The 25,117-nt window shown below is 42.1% G+C and overlaps 1 protein-coding gene and 1 pseudogene across 2 annotated transcripts in view; both read right to left on the reverse strand.

Annotated features, from left to right (window-relative positions):
* wnt5b (wingless-type MMTV integration site family, member 5b) overlaps positions 1-25,117 on the reverse strand; it is a 147,231-nt gene that overhangs the window by 23,582 nt on the left and 98,532 nt on the right. Inside the window, exons 1-3 of one of the 2 annotated variants that reach the window (XM_041216408.1) lie at positions 14,920-14,967; positions 1,839-1,987; positions 479-726 (exon numbers count right to left, since the gene is read on the reverse strand). In XM_041216408.1, coding sequence (XP_041072342.1) covers positions 479-726; positions 1,839-1,918 — 328 coding nt within the window. In that variant the 5' untranslated portion in view covers positions 1,919-1,987; positions 14,920-14,967. Of the gene's footprint in view, positions 1-478; positions 727-1,838; positions 1,988-14,919; positions 14,968-25,117 lie in introns of those variants that run through there. The other variant, XM_041216407.1, reaches the window with a different exon arrangement.
* Positions 3,882-4,027, reverse strand: LOC121293465 (annotated as a pseudogene).

Genomic DNA, 25,117 nt, shown 5'->3' on the forward strand with positions numbered 1-25,117 from the left:
AATCACACTACATAAATAAAAGCAACCGACCTTTGCATTATTCCTCTTCCCCCAGCCCGCCCTGCAACAAAATGAGAACAAACCAATCTAAAGAATGGAAAACTCCTGGAACTCCAGCCAAGTTCCCAAACCCATCTGTTCTGCATCTGGAGTTCAGTCAGCTCCATTCTCCCTGCTCTCTGACACTATTGTATATTGTACTGTTTATCGGAAACATCAATCTGGATCCGGATTTCTCGAGTCACTGCCATTGGATAATTCAATTTCAAAAAGGCAGGGACGATGTATCGAGGCGACACCTCACTATAAACCCTAGGCAACTAGGACTAATGACCGCAGGGTCGCGCGTTTTCCAGAGAAAAAGGTTCGGCTGCACTTTTGTTGAAAGGGGACGGGACACACCGGATCTCACACTGGCGTGCTAAACTTTTGTTTCATTGAAGCATTCTTTTGTTATGTAGCGAGTGGAAAGTCTCACCTATCTGCATTACCCTTCCAAAGACAGAGGTGTTATCCACGGTGCTGCAGTTCCACCTCCTCTGTCTGAACTGGTACTGGCATTCCTTAATGCCGGTCTTTGCTCCCTCTCCAATATAAACCATATGATCCTGGTACAACTGGCACAATTTCCTTTGGCCCTGCGATAGGCCGTTCAGTTGACTGCAGAGAGGTTGGGCGCCTATAATATACATCTCAGGCCGTTGAATGGGGTTCATAGCCAGCGACCTATAGCGGGTTGACAAACAAATAATTAGGGAATTTGGAGAAACATCATATATTTCAGTGATTGTGATGGTGTCGATTTGATTGGATTTTTCTTGAACGTTGCCGTGTTTACCAAAACGACGAAGTCATTTTTAGCCCCAGTGATTTTCTTAACACAGTTATAAACGGAATACAAAAGCAAAATACTGCGGGAATCTGAAGTAAAAACATAAAGTGCTGGAAATACTCAGCAGGTCAGGCAACATCTGTGGAGAGAGAACCAGAGTAATGAAAGGTCATTGACCTGGAAAGTTAACTCTGTTTCTCTCTCCGCAGATGCTTCCTAAGATGCCATTTCCAGCATTTTCTGTTTTATATAAGCGAATGCAGTTAACTCTGCAGCATTAAGGATTTGTCCTTGGCTCCTTTAATTGCCTGAAAATGGTGAAAATTGGAGCATTCCGTTCGTCACGAGCATACAAATATTATTTTATTTTCAAGAAGCCTTCTTAGAGAACCCTTTCGAAGGACTGAAACAAAATACTCAGCATTTTCTAGATACACCGTACCACTGAATTACCAAGTGAAAACCTTACCTCATCAACTTTATACTGAAGAAATACATTTACTTAAACAGACCGAATTATATTGTGAGAGTCTGTATGCATTTGCTTGTCGGCCTATGTCTGAGAGAGAATATACGGTTTTTTTAAGAGTTAAGGAATTAAATGTCTCAGACATCAGTGTAACTAGCAGCGTGCAGTAAATTGTTCTTTCAACTCAAACAGGCTATTATATAGCCCAAGTATATACAACAGAAATGAAAAAGTACTTATTATACACACTCCTGGAGCTTTATTGTCATCTTAAAATTCCCAATTATTGTTCAATCGTGAATTCGCTAACAGAACTCCATTATTACAACTCAGTCACATAATATTCAATAACATTTAGCAATGGCGGGTGCTGTTATCCCTGTGCTTTTTAATATATATTGACTTAAGCACCCACCCTCGAATTTAACTAAGATTCATCGCCAAATCCGGACAGCAAAGTTCCATACCATTCCGAATCGAGAGTGGGATCCCTCTATCTTGACAGTAAGTTAAATTGCAAAACGTTTAGGCACTTACCACCAAGAGTTTGCCTGAACCAAGCACTGGGAACAGCTGGAGAGTAAAGCGGCAGCCAACAGAACGCGAAGCCCAGTCATCGTGAGCCTGGCCGGGGTGAAACCTGCATGGAGCGCTCCCTGCGCCAGCAATCGCACTGCCACAGTCCTCTGTAAATAAAAAGCAAAGGCAATCAGCCCATTTATCAAGCAGACCTCGACGCGCCAGCTGATTTGGGTTCCTATTATTATTTCTGTTGAACTATCGAGTTATAGTCCATACTTTACGATCACAAACTGAGGTCCGATTGAATCCTAGCGAATCTCTTATTAAACACAAGAGTTTTTATGAGGGTCCATCTCCTCGTTCCGATTGGTCAGAGACTGTCACACTAAATGGGGAAAACTTTTTTTAAGCTTGGCATTTGAAAGTGAGTTTACTCACTGAAGCAAAAGAACAGCTTGTTGAAAGGGGCATCTCCTCCATCCCATTCGTTTCTCGTTCAGATACCTGGAGAGGTCTCTATCTGACAACACCACAAAAGTAGAATATAACTATGTTCAGATCTGAGGAGGAGGGGGAGGGCGAGGATCCAAGAACAGCAGCCAACAACACCACAGCACTCCTTCCGAGCAGCTCTCGACCACCAGTGTTAACCAAACACCAAATGGATACAGATTGTGGGCTGTACAAACACAATATCCTGGGGTTGGAGAATGATACACCAGCATACCACAGCTAGGCCAAGAAAAGCGCCTTTCCATCTGTTGAACCGTTCAGCATGTAGAATAGAAATTTGGCGGCAATAAATTTGCGGCCATCTAACGAGTTGTTTAATACCTGAATGGTGTGAGGCGTAAATATAAAAGGTTCGGGAGATGAGTCATATTTTTTCAACTTCTTCAAACAATATTTATAGTACATTGTGCACAGGGTTATTAGTATTATAACCAAATGATTATCAGGTCTTGCACACAAGCTTTATATTTAAGACTGCAGTCACAACATCTGTATTTCATTAAATAATAAATTAATATAAAACATGTAAAAGGCATTTCATCAAAGTCTTTTTGGAAGGTTTTGGACGGGGGTGGGGTTCGGGGGGAGATAGTTGCTTTCCAAGAAACTGAACAGCACCAATGATGAAAAGCCGGCTTGGCGAACTTGAATTTACTATTACGAGTTACGCGGAAAGGATGTGTGCGTGTGTTTGGGATCGGGGTGCTGAAATGATCAAAGTGCAAGCTTCAGTTCTCTTCAATAGCCATTGCATTATGATGCAGCGAGACTCCGGAAATAACCTGGCGTCTTCTACCACCAAACAGTAACAGCAGACATGCAACCCCACCACCCCCCCGCCCCCCCCCCCCCCCAACTTCAAAAAGACTCTTGCATATCCTCATTCTCTCTCTCCCCTCCTGTAGATTGGAGTGTGCAAAAACCTAAGATAATTCTAGCCTGAAAAAGGGGCTTCGAGCATGTTCCGATTTTTCGTCACAGCGGAAGAAAAAGGATATTAAAGCGCTGACAAAACTTCATTGCAGAGTATATATATATATAGGGAAGTCTGCCCTTCTCGGTGGTGTTCGCTTTTTTTCCCAAATTGTAGACGTTGCACAACTGTCATTTCTGCTAAACTTACGCACGATAACTGAACATCAATGATACCGTGTGAATATCTATTCATGTACAGGTTGCCTAAACTGGAACCTGATGTAGGAAGCGGTGACAATATTCAGCAGCCCTCACTAACTCGAGTTTGCTGGGTCTCTCACCTGCAGACTACACGTACAGACATCCAGAGAGCCACGCCGTCCAGACCTCCACCTGGATAGCAGATGTTGACCTCACCGCCAAAAATAGTCGGAACGCCAGCCTCTCAATGGCCCAGAAATAAAAAAAACCATCGAAATTCCTCAAACATTCTTTGTGTTCACATTTAACATTCACAGAAGCAGACGTCATGCGGATTGCTTAGAGTATTATTATATCAGACTGGTTTAATGAAATAAAACTTAGCATTTAAATACTGCCTCTTACAAAGAAGGCATTTTTTTTTCTTTTCGGAGCGCCGAGACAAACGATCACCAGCAGTTCCAAGAAACAAAAATTGTGCTTCCGAAATATCTTGATATCGATTCCGCGCGGATAAAGCGCAAGCGCCTCGTCCATGTGCAATTCACAGCAGAAAAGTGACAGCAGCATTACTTGGGAACCAAATAAAGGAACAAAAATACAAACTATAACATGGACCATTGACGTCATCACCGTTCACATTGCTCAAGTTGAAATTCTAACCATCTAATTAATTATAAAATCCTCCTCACTCAACTGTAATCAGTAAATTCAAACGTTTTTAAATGAAAACCGGGTACATTTCCTCCATGTGTAGATGATTCAATTATGTCATTCATTCCAGTGTGCTATCACAACCTCCCTTGAAAATATTCCCACACAAGGAATAATTATATACAATACAATAATAGTTGTAAGTCAGAACCAATCGCTATATTATCTCCTGCAGATGTGCTAAAGTGATTTTCATATTGATACCCATAGACAGTTTATGGTTATATTTTTGCGTCATGACTCACTGGGGATAGTGCGCGCAATATCAAGCCCCACTGCTCCCCCAGCCATGACAAATGTGTAAAGTTCGATCAAGCCGCCTAACTGTTTAATTTAGGTTAACAGAATAGGAGCACCAGATTTGTATACTTAATAAATAAATAACTGTTTATTGAACAAATTGCCTTTCACCAGTGGCAAAAGAAAGCAATATGAACTGCTGATTTCTAACTCTATAACCTAAACTCTACTCATTCTTAAATCCCTACACACATATATAAGACAAATAAGACACACAAAAACATGGATTTTAAGGGTGGGATAAAATAGTTCAATAGCACCAATTCCAGAGTACAGGATTCGATGGGGTAATTTTGATCGATGCCTTCTAAAGTCCATTAAGTTCTTTGTTGATGGCATGAGGTAGTCTTCCCAGCACTTTCAGTCTTTGGTTCACTGGTTGAGCACTTGCTTTTCAATGTCTCTAACAGTGATTTTCTGCTTTTCCTCTTGACAGGGGTTTTTCAGAGAGAGAGAGAGCAGGTTATAGAGATATGAGGGGGAAAAACAGCTAGCAATTATTGTAGAATTACTGGGATCTTACACACTGGAGATAGAAGTTTTAGATCTTTTCTCTTTTCAGGCTAGGAGCTTTTCTGCTGCACTGCTGTCACACAAGTTTGGTCACCTGGTCAGGAGCCATTATAAATGTTGTTGCCAGGCAGTTCCCCATTAGACCGGACTCCTCCTCAGCACCACCCTATCTTTCATGGCTCGCTCTGTTCCAGACAGCAACATTGTATATATCCCTCACACTGTTCCAGTAGACATGTCTTTCAAACTGCAGCCATTGTAATTTTAATCCACAGTCCAAAAAAAAAAGCTTTTTACATGCCTCCACCCTTAAAAGAGATGAAACACCATTTCAAAAAAGCATTTCATCACAAAATATGTGACACATGGACAACAAAACATGGGGCTTACTTCCTTTCATCCTTGCTCCCCTTTATACAATCTTAAGTAACCTTATTATATCTTTCTTGGCCCTTCCTCTAAATATGAGACCACAGTGTCTAACTGTCCCAGTATTTTTCGTATTGGCTAGTCAAATTGTAGGAGGCTTGCTTTGTGCACTGTCTACTTCTCCTTCTACCTTACTCTTACTGTCTCTCATTCTCCATTACTCCTACCATCTGGCACACTTGCCCTTTCTTATCATCTTCCCTGCGATGATTTTGCTTCAACATGTTTATTTGACATAACTGTTTCTTCTTTCTACGCTCAGGATTATCTATCAGATAAGTCACTTTACTAACCCTCCTAACTACATTGTAGGTGCCACCGAATTTCGCTTTCAGGGGTTCACCCTGCAAAGGCAATATACTTCATCTCCTGCTTGGAATGTTCTAGTCGTGGCATGTTTGTCTGCCGATTCTTTCATTTTTACTTGTGAAATTTGTAAATGCTTTCATGCTACTTGACATGCTCCTGTGAGTCTTTTCAGAAACATGGGCACATAATCCAACATGGAGGATTCATCTTTCTGCTTTAGGAACTTTTCCTTAATCACTTTTAATGGACCTCTTGTTTCATGACCATAGATCAATTCAAAGGGACTAAATCCAGCAGATTTGGAGAATCTCTGGTAGCAAATAGTAAGAAATCTAATCCTTTGTCCCAATTCTTTGGGTATTCATGACAATAGGTCTTAATCATGGTTTTGAGAGTCTGATGGTATCTCTCTAAAGCTCCCTGTATCTGTTAATGATAGGTGGTAGACTTTAGTTGTTTGATACCTAAACTGCTGATTAAGTCCTGGAAAATTTTAGACATGAAGTTAGAACCTTGGTCAGATTGTATTTCAATTGGTACACCATAATGAGTGAAAAGCTGAGTTAACATTTCCACTACCACCTTAGCTGTAATTGTCCTGAAAGGAATAGCTCCTGGAAATTGGGATATCATATCCATGATTGTAAGGATATACTGATGTCCTGCTTTTGTTTTGAGTAATAGTCCTACACAATCTACTAACACCCAACTGAATAGTTCTTCAAAAACTGGTATGGGTATTAAAGATGCTGGTTTGATTACATGTTGAGATTTACCTACTCCCTGATACGTATGACACATTTTACAAAATTGCACTATGTCCTTATGAGGCCTTGGCCAGGTAAAATGCCTGATTATCAATGCTTGGGTTTTCCGTATTCCTACATGTCCTGCCACAGGAATTTCATGTGTTACTCGCAATATCTCCTTACGATATTTGGGCGGTACCACTATCTGATTAACATCCATCCATTCCTCATCCGCAGGTCTGTGAGGGTGTCTCCACTTCCTCATCAGAACTTTTTAATGTAATAGCACTCTGGAAATCCTTCAGCCTCAGCTTCAGTGTGAGCTGACTGTGCTGAGTTATTTAACTCTGGATCTGCTTTCTGAGCCTCAATTAATGAAGACATGCCAAACACTTCCTTTGAATTATCCTCATCCTTCAAGAAAGATTTGGCTATTCTAATATCTGCTCATGGTATTACTTTGATCTCTGGTGATGGACTTTGTTTAGTCATTGCTCTGGTCACCACACACAATGGAAAAATACCAAAAACTTGTTCTTATAACTGCTCCTTAGCCTCTCTTAGACTTTCCGTAATTATGGGCAAAACTATAACCTTCACTTCTGCCAAATCATTCCCCAGGAGTAAATCAACTCCATCCATGGGTAACTTCTTAACCTCTCCTGCAACCACCGATTGAGACAATAAATCACACTCTAATTGCACTTTGTACAATGGTAGAAGGATATACTCTGCTTATCCTGTTTACCAATACTTTAGCTTTCATTGAACGCTAGAGGGAAAACTAGGTCCTTCTCCAGCAAAAGAGTTTGAGTAGCTCCTGTGTCCCTTAATATAATTATGGGTTTAGCTGCATCATTTGATGAAAAAGGGGTTATCTTTCCTTTAGACAAAAACCCTTTATATCTCTCATTTACTTTATTCACTTCACCTACTTTCACAACAGTGTTTACCTTCAATCTCTTATTTGTAGTTAAACCTACAATTTGATCAGTGGCATTTTCTTTTTGAGTTCCATTTTCACAATAAGTCCCATGGGCTTCCCTCGCAACTTCCAGCATTCTGAACGAATGTATCCCACTTTATTACAATGGAAACACTTAGGCCTTCAAGTTTCACCTCCACCGTCAGTACCTTCCTTCTTGATCTGGGGAGGAGATCTCAAGGTATTCCCAGCTATCCATTCTTTACCCTGGCTACTTGCCTTCCTTTCACCCTCCCACTTTCTATCCTTTTCAAATTTATGGGGGTGATGGAAAAAAGGTTTAATTTTATAGATCAGCTTATAATCATCAGCCAATACTGCTGCCTGTCTAGCAGTTGCAACCCTTTGGCCTTCAACATGGGCCCTTATTACAGAAGGTAGGGTTTTTTTTAATCCTCCAAGAGAGTCTTTCTGAGAACTTCAGAGGCAGTTTCAACTCCTAATGCTCATATTCACCTGTCAAAACTATTTTGTTCAACCCTTTCAAATTCAATGTAAATTTGCCTAGGCTGCTTCCTTAAATTTCAAAACTTTTGTCTGTATGCTTCATGGACCAACTCATATGCACTCAAAATGACCTTTTTTACCACATCATAATCCCTAGAAACCTCCTCTGACAGTGAAACATAAATTTCCTGTGCTCTACCTGTCAATTTGCTCTGCATGGGCAATGGCCAGTTTTCCTTTGGCCAGCTCATCTGTTTAGCTATCTTCTCCAAATTAAATAAAGAATGCTTCAACATCCCTTTCCTCAAATTTTTGAAGTGCTTGTACAAATTTAACCATTTCCTCATTGAGTTCTGATCTGGAAATAAGTCCTGCTTCACCTGACTGGTGTCTCTTTTTTAACATGCCAGCGTTTTAAGCTGGAATTCTCTGTCCCTCTCTTTTTCTCTTTCCTCCTTTTCTAACCTCGCCATTTCTAATTCCCTTTCTTGTTTTCTTTCTCTCTCCTGCCTTTGTGCTTGTTCCCTTTGGAATGCCCTTTCTCTTTCCTTTTCTGCTGCCTCTAATTTCAATTTTTTTATTTGCAACTGAATTTGAGCCCATTCCAATGAATTACCACTTGGAGAACTCAATTTCTCAGGTATTCCTTCCATAAGACCATAAGACATAGGAGCAGAAGTAGGCCATTCAACACATTGAGTCTGCTCCGCGATTCATTGAGATCATGGCTGATCTGATAATCCTCAACTCCACTTTCTTGCTTTTCCCCATAACCCTTGAATCCCTTACTGATTAAAAATCTGTTTCTCAGCCATGAATATACTTAACAACCCAGTCTCGACAGCCCTCTGTGGTAAAGAATTTCATAGATTAGCAACCCTCTGAGAGAAGAAATTCCTCCTCATCTCTGTCCCAAATGGGCAACCCCCTCACCCTGACATTATGTCTCTGGTCTTAGACTCTCCCACAAGTGGAAACAACCTCTCAACTCCAATGAATACAGGCCCAACCTCTCCTCATAAGAAAATCCCTCTATACCCAGGATCAACCTAATGAATCTTCTCTGGACTGCCTCCAATGTCAGTATATCTTTCTTTAGATAAGGGGACCAAAACTGTTCAAAGTATTCTAGGTGTGGTCTAACTAGTGCCTTGCATAGTTTTAGCAAGACTTCCCTATTTTTGTACTCAATTCCCTTTGAAATGAAAGCCAATATTCCATTTGTCTTTCCCATTACCTGCTGAACTTGCAGGCTAACTTTTTGGGATTCATGCATGAGGACCCCCAAATCCCTCTTTGCTGCAGATTTCTTCAATCTTTCTCTATTTAAGTAATATTCAGCTCCTCTATTCTTCCTGCCAATGTGCATGACCTCACATTTTCCCACATTTACTAAGTTTTTGCCCATTCATTTAACCTGTCTAAATCCCTCAGTAGACTCTTTATGTCACCCTCATCACTTGCCTTCACATCTACTTTTGTGTCATCCGCAAACTTGGCAATAGTACATTCATTTCCCTCATCCAAGTCATTAATATATAGTGAATAATTGTGGCCCCAACGCTGATCCCTGTGGCACTCAACTAGTTACAGGTTGCCATCCTGAAAATGCCCCCGTATCCCAACTCTCTGTCTTCTATTCGTTCCAGGTGACTTATCAGCCTTTAGCACCATTAGTTTCCCCAGTACTTTTTCTCTCGTGATGGTTACTGTATTTATTTCTTCCCTCCCTTTTGCCTCTTGATTATTTAGTATTTTTGGTATGCTATTAGTGTCTTCTACCGTGAAGAATGATGCAAAGTATTTATTCAACTCCTCTGCCATTTCCTGGTTCCCCATTGTTATTTCCCCAGCCTCATTCTCTAAGTGGCCTATATTGACTTTGGACTATCCCTTTTTACATGTTTAAAAAGCTCTTGCCCATTTTTATATTACTTACTAGTTCACCCTCAAAGTTTACTTTCTCCCTCTTTATTTTTTTTTGGTAATCTTTGTTGGTTTTGAAAACTTTCCCAATGCTCTGGCTTACCACTAATCTTTGCCACATTGTATGTTTTTTCTTTCACTTTTATATTATCCTTAACTTCTTTGGTTAACCATGGTTTGTTTATTCCCTTCCTACAATCCTTCTTCTTCACTGGGATATTTCTTAGTTGTGAGTCATGAACTATTTTCTTAAACTCTGTCATTGTTCATCAACCGTCTTTTCAGCTAACCTCCTTTCCTAGTCCACTCCAGCCAACTCTGCCCTCATTCCTTTGTAAATACCCTTATTTAAGTTTAGCACAGTTGTTTCTGACCTACGTTTCTCTCTCTCAAACTGAATGCATAATTCCACCATATTATGGTCACTGTTTCCTAGGGGATCTTTTACTCTGAGATCATCTATTAAACCTGCCTCATTACACATTACCAGCTCCAAAATAGCCTGATCCCTAGTTGGGTCCACAACATATTGTTCTAGGAAACTGTCCTGAATACACTCTATGAATTCTTGCTTGTGGCTCCCTCTGCCAATTTGATTTTCCCAATCTACATGAAAATTAAGGTCACCCATGATTAATGTACTGCTTTTTTTACATGCCTTCATTATCTCCTGAATTATTTTCTGTTCTACAGCATAACTACTGTTAGGGTGCCTGTAGACCACTCCCACCAGTGTCTGCTTCCCCTTGTTATTTCTTAACCTCCACCCATATGGATTCCATATCTTCTGATCCAAGATCATTTCTTGCTATGATACTTATTCCATCTCATACAAACAAAGCTACCCTGCCACCCTTTCCCTCCTGCCTGTCCTTTCAAAAAGTCACATACCACTGAATGTTTAGTTTCCAGCTTTGATCTCCTTGTAACCATGTCTCCATAATGGCTATATGATCATACCCATTAACCTCTATTTGTGCCATTAATTCATTTATTTTGTTCCTAATACTACCTGCATTTAAGTAAAGAGCCATTAATTCTGCCTTTTTAATATTTTTCCCCATTTGACCCTATTTGCTGCTTTTTTATGTTTGTACACTCTGTCCCTTCCTGTCACACTCTGGGTATCATTACCTAAATAGCTGCTCTGCAATGCCACCATATCCTTTTGCTTTGTAAGCCTACATATCCCCTCTCCAGAATCCTCCTCCCCCCACTTTATTTAAAGTCCTCTCTATACCCTGGTTGTTTGATTCACCAGGACACAGGTCCCAGCATGGTTCAAGTGAAGTCAGTACCATTGGAACAGCTCCCTGCCACCCCAGTACTGGTGCCATGAACTGAAACCCGTTCCTCCCACACCAATCTTTGAGCCACACATTTAATTCCTTGACTTTATTTACCCTATTCCTTTTGCCCATGGCTCAGGTAGTAATCCCGAGTTTTAAATGCTGTGCTATCTCTTTGATTATCTCTGGCTTCTTCGCTTTGGCAGGCAATCCTACTCTTAATTTACTTGTCAATTCAATCAACCCGGCTTTTGGGATCCCATGTAAAATCATCAGGCCATCTCTTCTACTAGCAGTAAATCTTTAGTAGTTTCCAGTGTCATCTTATTTTTGATAGTACAAACCTAGTGTTTCCTTTTAGCTTTTGTCACTTACTAAATCTACACCCAAAATGTCATTGTCTTTTGTTCCAAAATATCTTGGACGAGCCCCCAAACTTTGTCATGATTCATTGGGGATAGTCAATATCAAGCCCCACTGCTTCCCGAGCCATGACAAATGTGAAAAGTTTGATCAAACCACCTAACGGTTTAATTTAGGTTAACAGAATACGAGCACCAGGTTTGTGAACTGAATAAGTAAATAACTGTTTATTGAACAAATTGTCTTTAACCAGTGGCAAAAGAAAGAAATATCAATAATTTCTATGCTAATTTCTAACTCTATAACCTAAACTCTACCCCTTCTTAAATCCCTATATACATATATACAAGACATATAAGACACATAAAATCATGGGTTTTAAGGGCGGGATAAAACAATTCAATAGCACCAATTCTGGATTATAGGATTCAATGGGTTGATTTTGATCAATGTCTTCTAAATTCATTTCAGCTCTTTGTTGATGACACAAGGTGGTCTTCCCAGCACTCTCAGTCTTTAGTTCACTGACTGAGCACTTGCTTTTCAATTTCTCTTAACGGTGATTTTCCCCTTTTCCTCTTGACAGAGGTTTTTCAGAGAGAGAGCAGGTTATTGAGATAAGATGGGGGAAAAGCCAGTTAGCTATTATTGCAGAATTACTGAAATCTTACACACTCAGAAGATAGAGGTTTTAGGTCTTTTCTCTTTTCAGGCTAGGTGCTTTTCTGCTGCACTGCTCTCATACAAACCTGATCACCTGGTCAGGTGCCAATTAAAAATACTGTTGCCAGGCAGTTCCCTGGACTCCTCCTTGGCACCATCCTATCTTTCATGGCACTCTCTGTTCCAGGACAGCAACATTGTATATATCCCTCACACTGTTCCAGTGGACATATCTTTCAAACTGTAGCCATTGTATTTTAATCCACAGCCCAACAGAAATAAAAAGATATGTTCTTTACACTTTGTCTTCGCAATACTTAATGTGCAGGCATGTAAACAGAAAATAGTCCGGTTCACATTGCGCAGATTTGTACAGTGTCCTCTTCAGAATTCTACTGTAATGTGGCCCAATAAAGAATAATGAAGAGAAACAAAATAACCATGAGTGCATATTTTTCTCCTTAATTTTCCCCATTCCTGCTGTTAACTGAAGTTACAGTGAAATCTGTCTATTATGTCAATAGCTCTTAATTACACATTCCATGTATTAATTAAGAATCATGTTAGAAAATCTGTACAAGTTTTTGTTACAGATGGTTCTTGAAACAGTTCACCATAAAGACATAAATGCAACTCAAAAATCTTTGTGCAATTTAGGAAATTAAACTGAAGATGGAGCAAATATTACAACTGCAAAGAAACATCTTTATGCACACAATTTATAGGTATGTTAATAGATATGGGCTGATGGAAGCTCAAGGTAATCAGAATACTTACAAACTACATATTGGTTATGATAGCAATTCTTGTGCAGCAACATTGTCAATTTCGCTACCAATACCACGAGGTGACGCCTTGTTAATCAAATTCAACTCTTGTTAATCAAATTCAACTTGTGTAGCCAAACAGAAGAGTGGAAACCCTGGTTTGGAATAATCGGAATGAGCAACTCATTGAATCCGACAGTGGCTGACAACAAATACAGCATTGTAGATTAATGACAAGGGTGTTGTCACTTCCCAAATCAATGGCCATGAGATGAGGAAACATTTCTTCTCTCAGAGAGTCATTAGCTTTTGGAATTCTCTTCCACCAAGAGCAGTGGAGGCTGGATCATTAGAGTTAAACACAGTTTTGATCAACAAGGGGATCTAGGGCTATGGGAGGAGGGCAGGAAAATGGAGTTAAGGCTACAATCAAATCGGCCATGATCTTATTGAATGCAGGAGCAGGCTGAATGGCCCGAATGGCCAAGCCCTGCTCTAATTTCTTATATTCTTATGTTCTATGCCCACTTTTCCCACAATTCCATGTTTCCATCCCATTCAGTCAGGTTTCCAACCTGGACACAGTATTGAAATCACCTTTATAAAAGTCAAAAATAACATTCTTTGAGACTGAGGAAATAACAAACAAGGTGGATAAAGGGGCACCTGTGGATATACTATACTTAGATTTCCAAAAGACATTCGATAAGGTGTCACATCAAAAATTACTACACTAGATAAGTGCTAGGAGGTAACATTAGCATGGATAGAAGATTAGTTAGCTAACAGGAAGCAGAGAGTAAGGATAAATGGATCATTTTCAGATTGGCAAGCTGTAACTAGTGGAGTGCCACAGGGATAAGTGCTGGAGCCTCAAATATTCACAATATATATTAATGACTTGGATGTGGGGACTGAATTTATTGTAGCTAAATTTGCTGATGACACAAAGGTAGGTAGGAAAGTAAATTGTCAAGACGACATAAGACTACGAAGGGATTTGGAAAAGTTGGACAAAAAATTGGCAGATGGAATATAGGCTGGGATTTTCCGGCCCTGTCGCGGGCAGAACCCGCTGTGGGCGAGGCGGTGCCCCAGCCAGAAGTCCATTGACTTGTGGCAGGACTGGAAGATCGCGGCAGCGGGTGGATGCGGAAAATCCAACCTATAATGTGGGAAAATGTGAACTTGTCAACTCTGGCAGGAAGAATAGAAAAGCAGTATACTATTTAAACTGTGAGAGACTGCAGAACTCTACATTACAGAGATATCTAGGTGTCCTAGTACATGAATCATGAAAAGTTAGTATGCAGGTACAGCAAGTGATTAGAAAGGCAATTGAAGGGCTTTAGTGAGACTGCATCTGGAGTACTGTGTACAGTTTTGGTCTCCTTAAGAAAGGATATAATTGCATGAGGAACAGTTCAGAGAAGGTTCACTCAACTGATTCCTGGGATTATGAGGTAAGGTTGAACAGGTTGGGCTTGTACCCATTAGAGTTTTGAAGACTAAGAGATGATCTTATTGAAACATTAGATCCTGAGGGGATCTTATTACAGGATGGGTGCTGAGATGATATTCCCCCTTGCGGGAAGTCTAGAGCTAGGGGATGCAGTTTAAAAATTAGGGGTCTCTCATTTAAGATGGAGATAAGAATTATTTTCTCTCAGAGGGTCATTAGCCTGTGGAATTCTCTGACCCAGAAAGCAGTGGAGGTTGGGATAATGAATACATTCAAGGCTGAGTTAGATAGATTTTTTGATCGACAAGGGAGTCAAGGGTTTTGTGGACAGACAGGAAAGTGGATTTGAGGCCACAATCAGATCCATGATCTTATTGAATGGCGGAGCAGGCTCGAGGAGCCGAATGGTCTACTCCTGCTCCTAATTCTTATGTTCGTGTGACCCTGATAAACTATCCCTTCTTTTCCTTCTGAATCTGTCTGCTGTTTTCAACAGAGTTAAGGTGCCTTAACTAGGTTCCATTCTTAATTAATCATAGACAGAGACTCACCTGCAATGGTTTCTCTTCCACTCTGGAGTTCCCAAGGATCTATTCTTGGCACCTTTTCATTATTCAGCTACAAGCTGCCCCTAGACAGCATCATCTAAAAATACAGAGATAAAAACAAAAAAACTGCGGATGCTGGAAATCCAAAACAGAAACAGAATTACCTGGAAAAACTCAGCAGGTCTGGCAGCATCGGCGGAGAAGAAAAGAGTTGACGTTTCGAGTCCTCATGACCCTTCTGTCGAAGGGTCATGAGGACTCGAAACGTCAACTCTTTTCTTCTCCGCCGATGCTGCCAGAGCTGCTGAGTTTTTCCAGGTAATTCTGTTTTTGTTTTCATCTAAAAATACATCAGGTTCCGCATGTGTGGCAATGATACTCAGCTCTATCTTATCAGCCCCTTCCTTAACTGCTTCTGATTTGTCACACTGCTTGTCTGACATCCAATACTGGATATGCATAAATTTCCTCCAACTATATATTCGGAAAGCTGAAGCCATTGAGAATCTTCAGACCAAAAATAAAAATACCTGGAAAAACTCAGCAGGTCTGACAGCATCTGTGGAGAGGAACACAGAACTGTTGAAGAGTCATACGGACTCGAAACGTTAACTGTGTTCCTCTGTGCAGATGCTGTCAGACCCTGCTGGGTTTTTCCAGGTATTTTTATTTTTGTTTTGGATTTCCAGCATATGCAGTTTTTTGCGCGAATCTTCAGACTCCTGCTGAGCCTGCGGCTGGCCACTGGTTATGCTGGTTTTTCAGCTTCAGCCTGTTCTTACAGAGAATATCACCCCACTAGGCTGAACACCAAACTTTGTTGTTTTTTGATTTTACGATGTCCTCCAACTTCTCCATCTTCTTCCTGCAACTCACTCGGTACACCTCCTGGATTTTCAATCCTACAAAACTACCTCCAACAGTGTGTTCTCTAATCCTCTACCCTCAAACAGCTTCTGGACTTCATCTGTCTCCAAACAACAACATCAACAATTTATATTTATATAGCACTTTTAATATAACAAACTGTCTCAAAATGCTTCACAGGAGCATTATGAAATAAATTATGACATCATGAGTCACATAAGGAGATATTAGGCCAGATGACCCGCTTGGTCAAAGTGGTAGGCTTTAAGCAGTGTCTTAAAGGAGGAAAGTGAGATAGGGAGGCGGAGACGTATAGGAATGGTATTCCAGAGCTTGGGGCCTAATGTTCTGAAGGCAAGGCTACCAATGGTGGAGAAATTATAGTTGGGAATGCACAAGAGGACAGAATGAGAGGAATGCAGGTATCATGAGGGTTGTGGGGTTGGGAAGATTACAGAGATAGGGAGGGGCAAGGCCATGGAGGGATTTGGAAACAAGGATGAGAATTTTAAAGTCAAGATGTTGCTTGACCAGGAGTCAATATAGGTCAGCGAGCACAGGAATGATAGGAGATGTGGAATGGCTGCAAATTCAGGCTAGGCAGCTGAATTTATGGAAGGTAAAATGTGGCAGACCAGCCAGGAGTTCACTGAAAATGTCGAGTATAGAGGTAATGAAGACTCAAACAACAGTTCTTTGATGATTCATGCTGTTTCCACCCTACCTAAGTCATCATGTTTCCACCACAGGGCCTCTGACTTAAACTCAGGACTCCTTCTTATTTCCACCATCTATTTTCTATTTCTCATTTACTATCATGTTTTTAAGTACCCTATTTTTATGTAACTAGACCTATGCAACTTGAGCTCTCCACGCATCCATTCTCACGTGCATTTTAACTGTCACTCCGGAGACCATCAATCTATTTGTACTGTTGCTCTTTCTTTTTAAACACCTTTTCTCTTTACCCCTTCTAGACTCTCTTCTATTGTCAGGTCTCCTTTCACTTCTCCACTTTCAGGCACCCTACCCTCCAAAGCCCCCACCCCTATCCTTCCGTACTCTTTGACGTTCCTGCTACCGTCCCAGGCTTGACTCCCTGTTAGACAAGCCTAAAGCTTCCCTCTGTGGCTTTCTTGGCATTCTTTGACAAGCTCATCGAGGCACTTGGCACTGGCTCATTACGAGCAGCAACCCCAACTGCCATCTCCCACTCTTTTGCCAATCTTCCTGTCAAGTGTGCCCACTAACCTTGCCAATCTTCTTCTTGCTCAACTCATCCCTCCCACTGCTGACGCCTTGGACTCTGCCAGCTGATCAGCTCTCACCATAACTCTATGCATCGCCGCCCCAGGATATCCATTCATTTGTGAACAAGGCCCTTGCCACCCATGAACTTATTGTAGATGATTGCATCGACATCTTGCCCTTTCAAAAGCATGGCTGAAATTTCCCCTTAATAAAGCCTCCCAGCCTGGTTACATCTTCCATCACTTGCCCCATCAAGACAGTCGTGGTGGTGGTGTGATGTTTATCACCAGATCACACCTTGGTCTGACCCATACTCCTCTAGCACTTTCTTCCTCCTTTGAGCATCTCACCTGATTCCACCCCTCTCACCTCTCTTTCAAAATCGTCATTCTGTCCTGCCCTCCCAGATAAGATAAAAATTTTAACACCAAAGTTTCTTCATTGCTTTCCTCCATCAGCCTTTGCACCAAATGATTTTTCAACCTCACTGATTTCAGTTTCCATCTCAACTTATCACTTTCTCTCTCCTCTGAGTTAATGGCCCTCTTATCCTCCCTAATCCTCTCCCTGCATGTAAACTCCCCAACCCATATTCACAGCCACACACTTGACCTTGCCATCTCACATGGTCTTACTATTGTGTGATTTGCAGGTAAGGCCATCTCTGATCACTTCCCTATAACACTCACCACTCATAACTCCTTCCATGCCCCTGACTCAACCTCCTTCTGTATCCATCCCTGGAAATAAATTATCCTCAAATTCAATTACATCTGCACTTCAAAAATGTTTTAAAAATCCAGACTTTGGCCCTCCGTTCACTGCAACATTTCTGCAACTACTGATTCACTTAACTGCAGCTTCACCTCCACTTTTGATGTCCTAGTTCCCAATAAAACCATTACTCTCTCACCCTAGTCATACCCCCTACTATGGCCCCGATCTCCACTCCTTTAAGTTCAAAGGACACAGACTTGAAAGGATGTGGCAGACAATTAGTTTAGCCACCCCCGCCACATCTACCTAGGCCATTTAAAACACTATTAGATCCTGCTCTCATCTGCTTAAACTGCTCACTATTCCAGGACCATCCTGGAAAATAAAGATAACCCCTGGCTTCTTCTCTTGACTGCAAATCTTCTCCTTAAACCCCTTTCCCTGTCCCCTCCAACAATGTGCAGAAAGCTCACAGACTTCTTTTTCACTAAGTTCAAGACAATCCAATCAGCTGCTTCTGCAGCATCCCTCCTTTCCACTAGCCCACCTGGCAAAATTCCTTTAATGCAATCCTGTTCCCTAACCCTGAACTTGCATCTTTCTCTGGTCTCTCTCCCATCTCCAATTATGCCCTTTCCAACTCACCAAGGCTCCTTCAAGAACATTTCCCAAACCCACAACCACTACCATCTAGAAGAACAAGGGCAGCAGATTCATCCAAACACCACCACATGGAAGATAAAAGCAAAATACGGATGCTGGAAATCTGAAAACAAAAATAGCTGGAAAAACTCAACAATTCTGATGAGGAGTCATACGGACTCGAAACATTAACTGTATTCCTCTCCGCAGATGCTGTCAGACCTGCTGAGTTTTTCCAGCTATTTTTTGTTTTTGTTTCAGACCACCACATGGAAGTTCCCCTCCAAGCCACTCACCATCCTGACTTGGAAATATATTATCGTTCTTTCACTGTTGCTAGGTCAAAATCCTGGAACTCCCTTCCTACCAGCACTGTGGGTGTACCTACACCATATGGACTGTAGCAATTCAAGAAGGCAGCTCACCACCACCTGCTCAAGGGCAATTAGGGATGGGCAATGAATGCTGGCCTCACCAGCAACACCCACATCCCATGAACAAATAAAAAACATTTATCTTGTCTGTGAGACACACCTCCTGTTCCCTTGATCCTATTCATCCAACTTCCCCTCCTGATCCCCATGTCAGCTGATATTGTAAATGGTTCTCTCTCTTTAGATGTTGGCTCTCTCACCTCTAAATCAGCTCCTCTTCACAAAAAGCCAACACTTCACCCGACCATCCTTGCAAACTACCATCCCATCTCCAACCTCCCATTCCTCTCCAAAGTCCTTGAGCATACTGCTACCTCTGAAATCCATTCCCATCTTTCCTGAAATTCCATGTTTGAATCCCTCAATAAGGTTTTTGGCCCAGTCACTGTGAAAACAGTTCATATCAAACTCACAAATGAAATTCTTTTAAACTTAACCCATTTGTCCTTTTTGACTTGTCTGCAGCTTTTGACATGGCTGAACACACCATCCTCCTCAATTACCTCTCCGCTGTCATCCAGCTGGGTGGGACTGCTTTCATGTGGTTCCATTCTTGTCTATCTAATCATAAGCCAGAGAATCACTTGCAATTACCTTTCTTCTTGCTTCTGATTCATTACCTTTAGCATTCCCCAAAGACCTAACCTTGGCCTGTTCCTATTTCTCATCCACATTCTTCCCTTGGTGACATCATTCAAACATCACACATTAGTTTTCACATGTACACTGAAGACACACAATTCTACCTCACCATCTCTCTTGACTCGTCCATTGTTGCCAAATCATTAGGCTGCCTGTCTGACATCCAGTATTGGATGAGCAGAAATTTCCTCCAATTAAATATTGGGAAGACTGAAGTCATTATTTTTGGTTCGCACTCCAAAATTTGCTCCCTATCTACTGACTCCATCCCTCCATCCCTCTCCCCCTACAACTTCAGAACCTTGGTGTCATATTTCATTCCGAGAGGAGCTTCCAATCTCATATTTGTACCATGACAAAGACCATCTATTTCCACCTGCGCAACATCCCTCAACTTTGGTCCTGTCTTAGGTCATCTGCTGCTGAAGCCCTCTTTCATGCCTTTGTTACCTCTAGACTCAACTAGTCTAATGCACTTCCAGCTGGTCTCCCACATTCTACCCTCTCTAACTTGAGGTCATCCAAAGCTTGCTGCCCATGTATTAACTTGCAGCAAGTCCCATTCTTCTATCGCTCCTGTGCTTGCTGACTTACACTGGCTCCTGGTCAAGCAATGTCTTGACTTTAAAATTCGCACCTTTGTTTTCAAATCCCTACATGGCCTTCCCCCTCCCTATCTCTGTAATCTCCTGCAGCCCCACAATACTCTGAGATATCTGTGCCCCTCTAATTCTGGTTTCTTGTACATCTCCAATTGTAACTGCTCCACTGCTGGTGGCCATGCCTTCAGTTGTCTAGGCCCCAAGCTCTGGAATCCCTTCTCTACAATGCTCCACCTCTCTAACTCACTTTCCTCCTTTAAGACACTCCTTTAAACCTATTTCTTTGACCAAGCCTTTGGTCATCTGACTTAATATCTCCTTATGTGGCTCAGCATGATGATTTTTTTCAATAATGGTCCTGTGCAGCACTTTGGGACATTTCGTTACATTAAAGGTGCTATACAAATATAAGTTGCTGTTGTTGTTGGTCCCCACCACAATCTCAGTTCCCTGTCGACTGTGCCCATCTCTGGTGTAACTTTCTCAAGCTGAGCAATACTGTTTGCAACTTTGGCATTTGTTTGACTTTAAATTAAGTTTCTGATCACGTATCTGCACCATCACCAAATCTGCCTACTTTCACTTCCATGACATCAATTGACTGCAACCCTTCCTCAATCCATCTCCTGCTGAAACCCTCCTACATGCCTTTGTTACTTCAAAACTTGAATATTTCAATGCTGTCCTGCCTGGCCTCCTATCTTTCCCCCTATACAAACTTGCACTCATCCAAAACTCTGCTGCCCATATCTTAACACGCTCCAAATCTCATTCACCTAACACCCCTGTGCTTGCCAACCTTAATTGGCTCCCCAGCCTGATAATAGCACAATTTTAAAATCACATCCTTGTTTTCAAATCCCTCCATGGCCTTGTCCCTCCCTATCTCTGTAGCCTCCTTTAGCCCTACAAAAAGTTTAGAGAAATCTGTGCTCCTGTAATTCTGGCATTACACTCTTTTGATATTAATCTCCATTGGTGGCCATGCTTTCAACTGCCTTGGCCCTAAGTTCTGGTGTTCCCTCTTTAAACATCTCTGCCTCTCTATCCTCTTTTAAGATGCTCCTTAAAATATTTTGATCAAGGTTTTGATCATATTTCGTGATTTCTCTTTCTATGGCTCGGTGTCAAAACATACCAAAAATGTTTTCATTCTTATTAACCAACTTAGAACGCTCTATATAAATGAAGATTATATCTTTTCCGTTTCTCAAGTTTTCAAGTGATCTTTATTTTATTCTGTTTGTATTATTTATACTGTTCTCTGTGATCTTAAAACTCTACTCAAAAGTTGACACTACAAATAACTATTTTATGACTCTTTCTAACTCTCCCTCCTCTATTGACTGCTCTTCAGTGATATCATTCACAGACATGAGGTCAGTTTTCAGATGTATGTTGATAACCTCCCATCTACCTCTCCATCACCTCACAACTCCAGGACCACCTCTGAACTGTGAAACTTCCTGTCTAACACCAAGTCACCAATGAAACATAACTTGCCACAACAAAACATTGGATGTTTGAATCTATAGAAGGGTGATCCTTCCATATGAGTGTGGCAGATTTAAAAGCATGAGATTTAAATCCCCTGAAACTGATGTTGGGTTATGATACTGAAGTCATACCACCTTCTTCTGACTTTCTCCAGATTCTGAGGCCATGGAGAAACGTTCTTGGCAGGAAACCAATTAAGGCAATTGAAAATGCCTTGTTTAACCCTACATTCTGACTTTCTCTGCAAATGCATGGTTTCCACACCATTTCTAACTCTCACCAGCTTGGAGGAGGCCAGTGCACAGCGGGAAGTCGTTGTTGCATGACACTGACCTGCCAGTATAAAGACAGAAAATTGGCAGGTCAGAGGTTAACCACAGTGAAAGGAGATCACTGACAGAAGTAGTTCTTTCAGCCTGAATTCTCTACTACCTTTGGGAATGGCAACAAGGTCCAGCAAGCTCAATATCAACTCCTTACCTGTCTGTGGAACTTCCCTGCATCATGAGAGTTACCTATCCTGCAGTTGTTTGAACCTCTGAGGAGACACTGCAGTTTGTTCTGGCCCAGCAGACACAGCAACAGGGGCAGCAGTTCAAGCAGCAGTTGCCTTCTCTGCAGCCACATTCCACTCCACAGGACAGAGAGGATGGACAGAGAACTGCACCTCAAAGGAGGGGTACCCATAGCACAGGATTGATAAGCCAATGTCAGCTTTCTTGACTTCTCTGAACAACAGTGCCTCAAAGGGCTCAGACTCTTGCAGCAGATAGACCCAGATATATGCAGCCTTTTGGAAGCAGACCTCTGCCCAAGGGAAGCAAGTGGTCATTCATTCCCCATGGCTGTCAATGTAACCAAAGTCCTCAATTTCTTTGGGTCTGGTTCCTTCCAGGGTTCTGCTGGTGACATCTGCAAGGTTTTATAATCTACAGCGCACAACTGCATCACCCAGGTCACTGATGCCTTGTTTGCCAAAGCCTCTGATTATATTCGTTTTGACATGGATGGGAGGATTCAAACTCAGAGGGCTGTCAGCTTTGCTTTACTCACAGGATTTCCGCAGATGCCCGGGGGGGGTGGGGGGTGTTGATTGCACTCATGTGGCAATCAAGGAGCCATCAGAGCAGCTTCATTAAACAGAAGGGTTTCCACTCCTTTAATGTGCAACTGGTCTGTGACCACCACAAGAACATCATGCATGTCTCTGCCAGGGAGCTGCCATAACACTTTTATCCTTAGACAGTCTCAAGTTCTACAGGTGGTCTTCTCCAACAAACAGCGTCAGTGGTCGGCTCCTGGGAGACAAGGGATACCCATTCAAGATCTGGTGGCTGACTCCAGTGAGGAACCCAACCACAGAGGCACAGGAGAGGTACAACAGCAGCCATGTCACAACAAGGCCAACCATAGAGCAAGCGATTGATTTGCTGCAAATGTGGTTCCAGTGCCTTGACAAATCTGGAGGTGCCTTTCAATATGCCCAGCAAGAGTCTCCAGGACTGTTTGGTCTGCTGTGCCCTCACAACATGGCACTGAGAGAGGAGAGGAGTTGGAGCAAGGGGAATGTGAACCGGAGTACCTTGCATCCACGGAGGAGGAGGAACCTGATGTGCCATTGGTGTCTGCAGTTGGAGACCTACTGTCAGAGAAGCCCACAACAGACTCATCGAGGCATGTTTCACTTGAAAAATGTGCTTGCAGCATTGTAAGCTTTCTATCAAGACCCCTGTGCAATCCCTACCAGCCCTCAACACACCACCTTCTTATAGTCAGCTAGTCAACTGTCATAATCACACCCTTTCCTCCACATTGAGGAGGAATAAAACTGATCAGGGTAAAAGGAGTTGCAATAAAGTCATAGTCATGACAATGAGGGGTCCGTATAGACTTATTCTTCAACTCAAGTAAAAAACATTAATGAAATAGCAACACTGTTTTAAGCACCCAAGTGAATCCAAAGACGTCTTCCTCTTACACTTTTTATTGCTTCTACATGGTGCTATCCCTGTGGCTTCACAGAGCTAGAGGCAGGTCACTCAATTCCCTGCTCTGACATGAAATACCCATGGTGAACATCCTCTGGGTTTTACAGCCCACGAGGATCCTACCAAATATTTCCCCATCTGCACTTGCACTGTCATCAGGAAGTTGTACAGCTCTGTCTGAGGGGCAGGGCAAGAGCTAAGAAATGGGGATGCCAGCAGTGCCCCCGATGTCATGTGTCCCTTTTCTCAATCTTCCCTTTCATGACCCATCTGCACTTGCCTACTAACCAAGAGCAAAAGAGTACTTTGCTGCATGTCAATCAGGTGTTGAGCCACTAAGGTAAGGTTTTATTCAGTCCTCTGAAAGCTAGCAGCCAGAATGTGCAGGCCATTTGCCTGGTACAGCATGCCACATATGATCTTCCAGGAGGTTGATCACTCTTTCAATGGTGCTGGTCTTCATTTCAAATGCCTGAGACATCACAATATTCATGCTGGATATGGACTCCTCCAAACTCTCTCGAAATGTGCGCACTGCCTCTGAAAATTCTGACAGCTGCATACACATTTTCTGATGCTGTTCTGCTAGTTCCCTTTTCATGGACGACCCCCAAGGCTCAGCACCTATGTCCAGCTAGTCAGATCTTAGAGTTCCCTGCACCTTCTGACACTGACTCTTCACTGCTGTCCATGTCCAGCACCCGCTCCGGCCTACGTGATTTTTTAAAAATTAATTTACAGGATGTGGGCGTCACTGGCTAGGCCAGCATTTATTACCCATCCCTCATAGCCCTTGTAGCCACATCTGCTTGTTTTTCTTTTAATTGTTCATTAGCTGTGAGTCTCACTGGCAAGACTAGTATTTGTTGCCCATCTCTAGTTGTCCTTGAGAATGTGCTGGTGAGCTTCCTTCTTGAACCACTGCAGTCCATCTGATGTAGTGACATGCAGAGTGCAGTCAGGAAGGGAGTTCCAGGATTTTGACCCAGCGACAGTGAAGGAACAGTGCTATAGTTCAAAGTGAGGATTATGTATGTCTCGGAGCCGGGCTTGCAGGTGGTGGTGTTTCCATTCATTTGCTACCTTTGTCTTACGTGGTAGAGGTCACAGGTTTGGAAGGTGCTGTCGAAGGAGCCCTGGTGAGTTGCTGCAGTGCATCTTGTAGCTAGTACACACTGCTACCACTGTGCATCGGTAGAGGAGGGAGTGAATGTTTGTGGATGGGGTGTTGATCAAGGGGGCTGCTTTGTCCTGGATGGTGTTAAGCTCCTTGAGTGCTGTTCGAGCTGCAGTTGACCAGGCAAGTGGAGAGTATTCCATCACATTCCTAACTTGTGCCTTGTAGATTGTGCAGAGGCTTTGAGGAGTCAAGAGATGAGTTACTTGCTGCAGAATTCTCAGCCTTTGACCTGCTCTTGCAGCCACAGTATTTATGTAGCCGGTCCAGTTTAGTTTCTGGTCAATGGTAACCCCCAGGATGTTGATGATGGGGGATTCGGTGATGTAATGATGTTGAACATTAAGGGAGGATGGTAAGATTCTCTCTTGTTGGAGAAAAAGC

The sequence above is a fragment of the Carcharodon carcharias genome, chromosome 21, assembly GCF_017639515.1.
Source record: "Carcharodon carcharias isolate sCarCar2 chromosome 21, sCarCar2.pri, whole genome shotgun sequence".
Taxonomy (NCBI): domain Eukaryota; kingdom Metazoa; phylum Chordata; class Chondrichthyes; order Lamniformes; family Lamnidae; genus Carcharodon; species Carcharodon carcharias.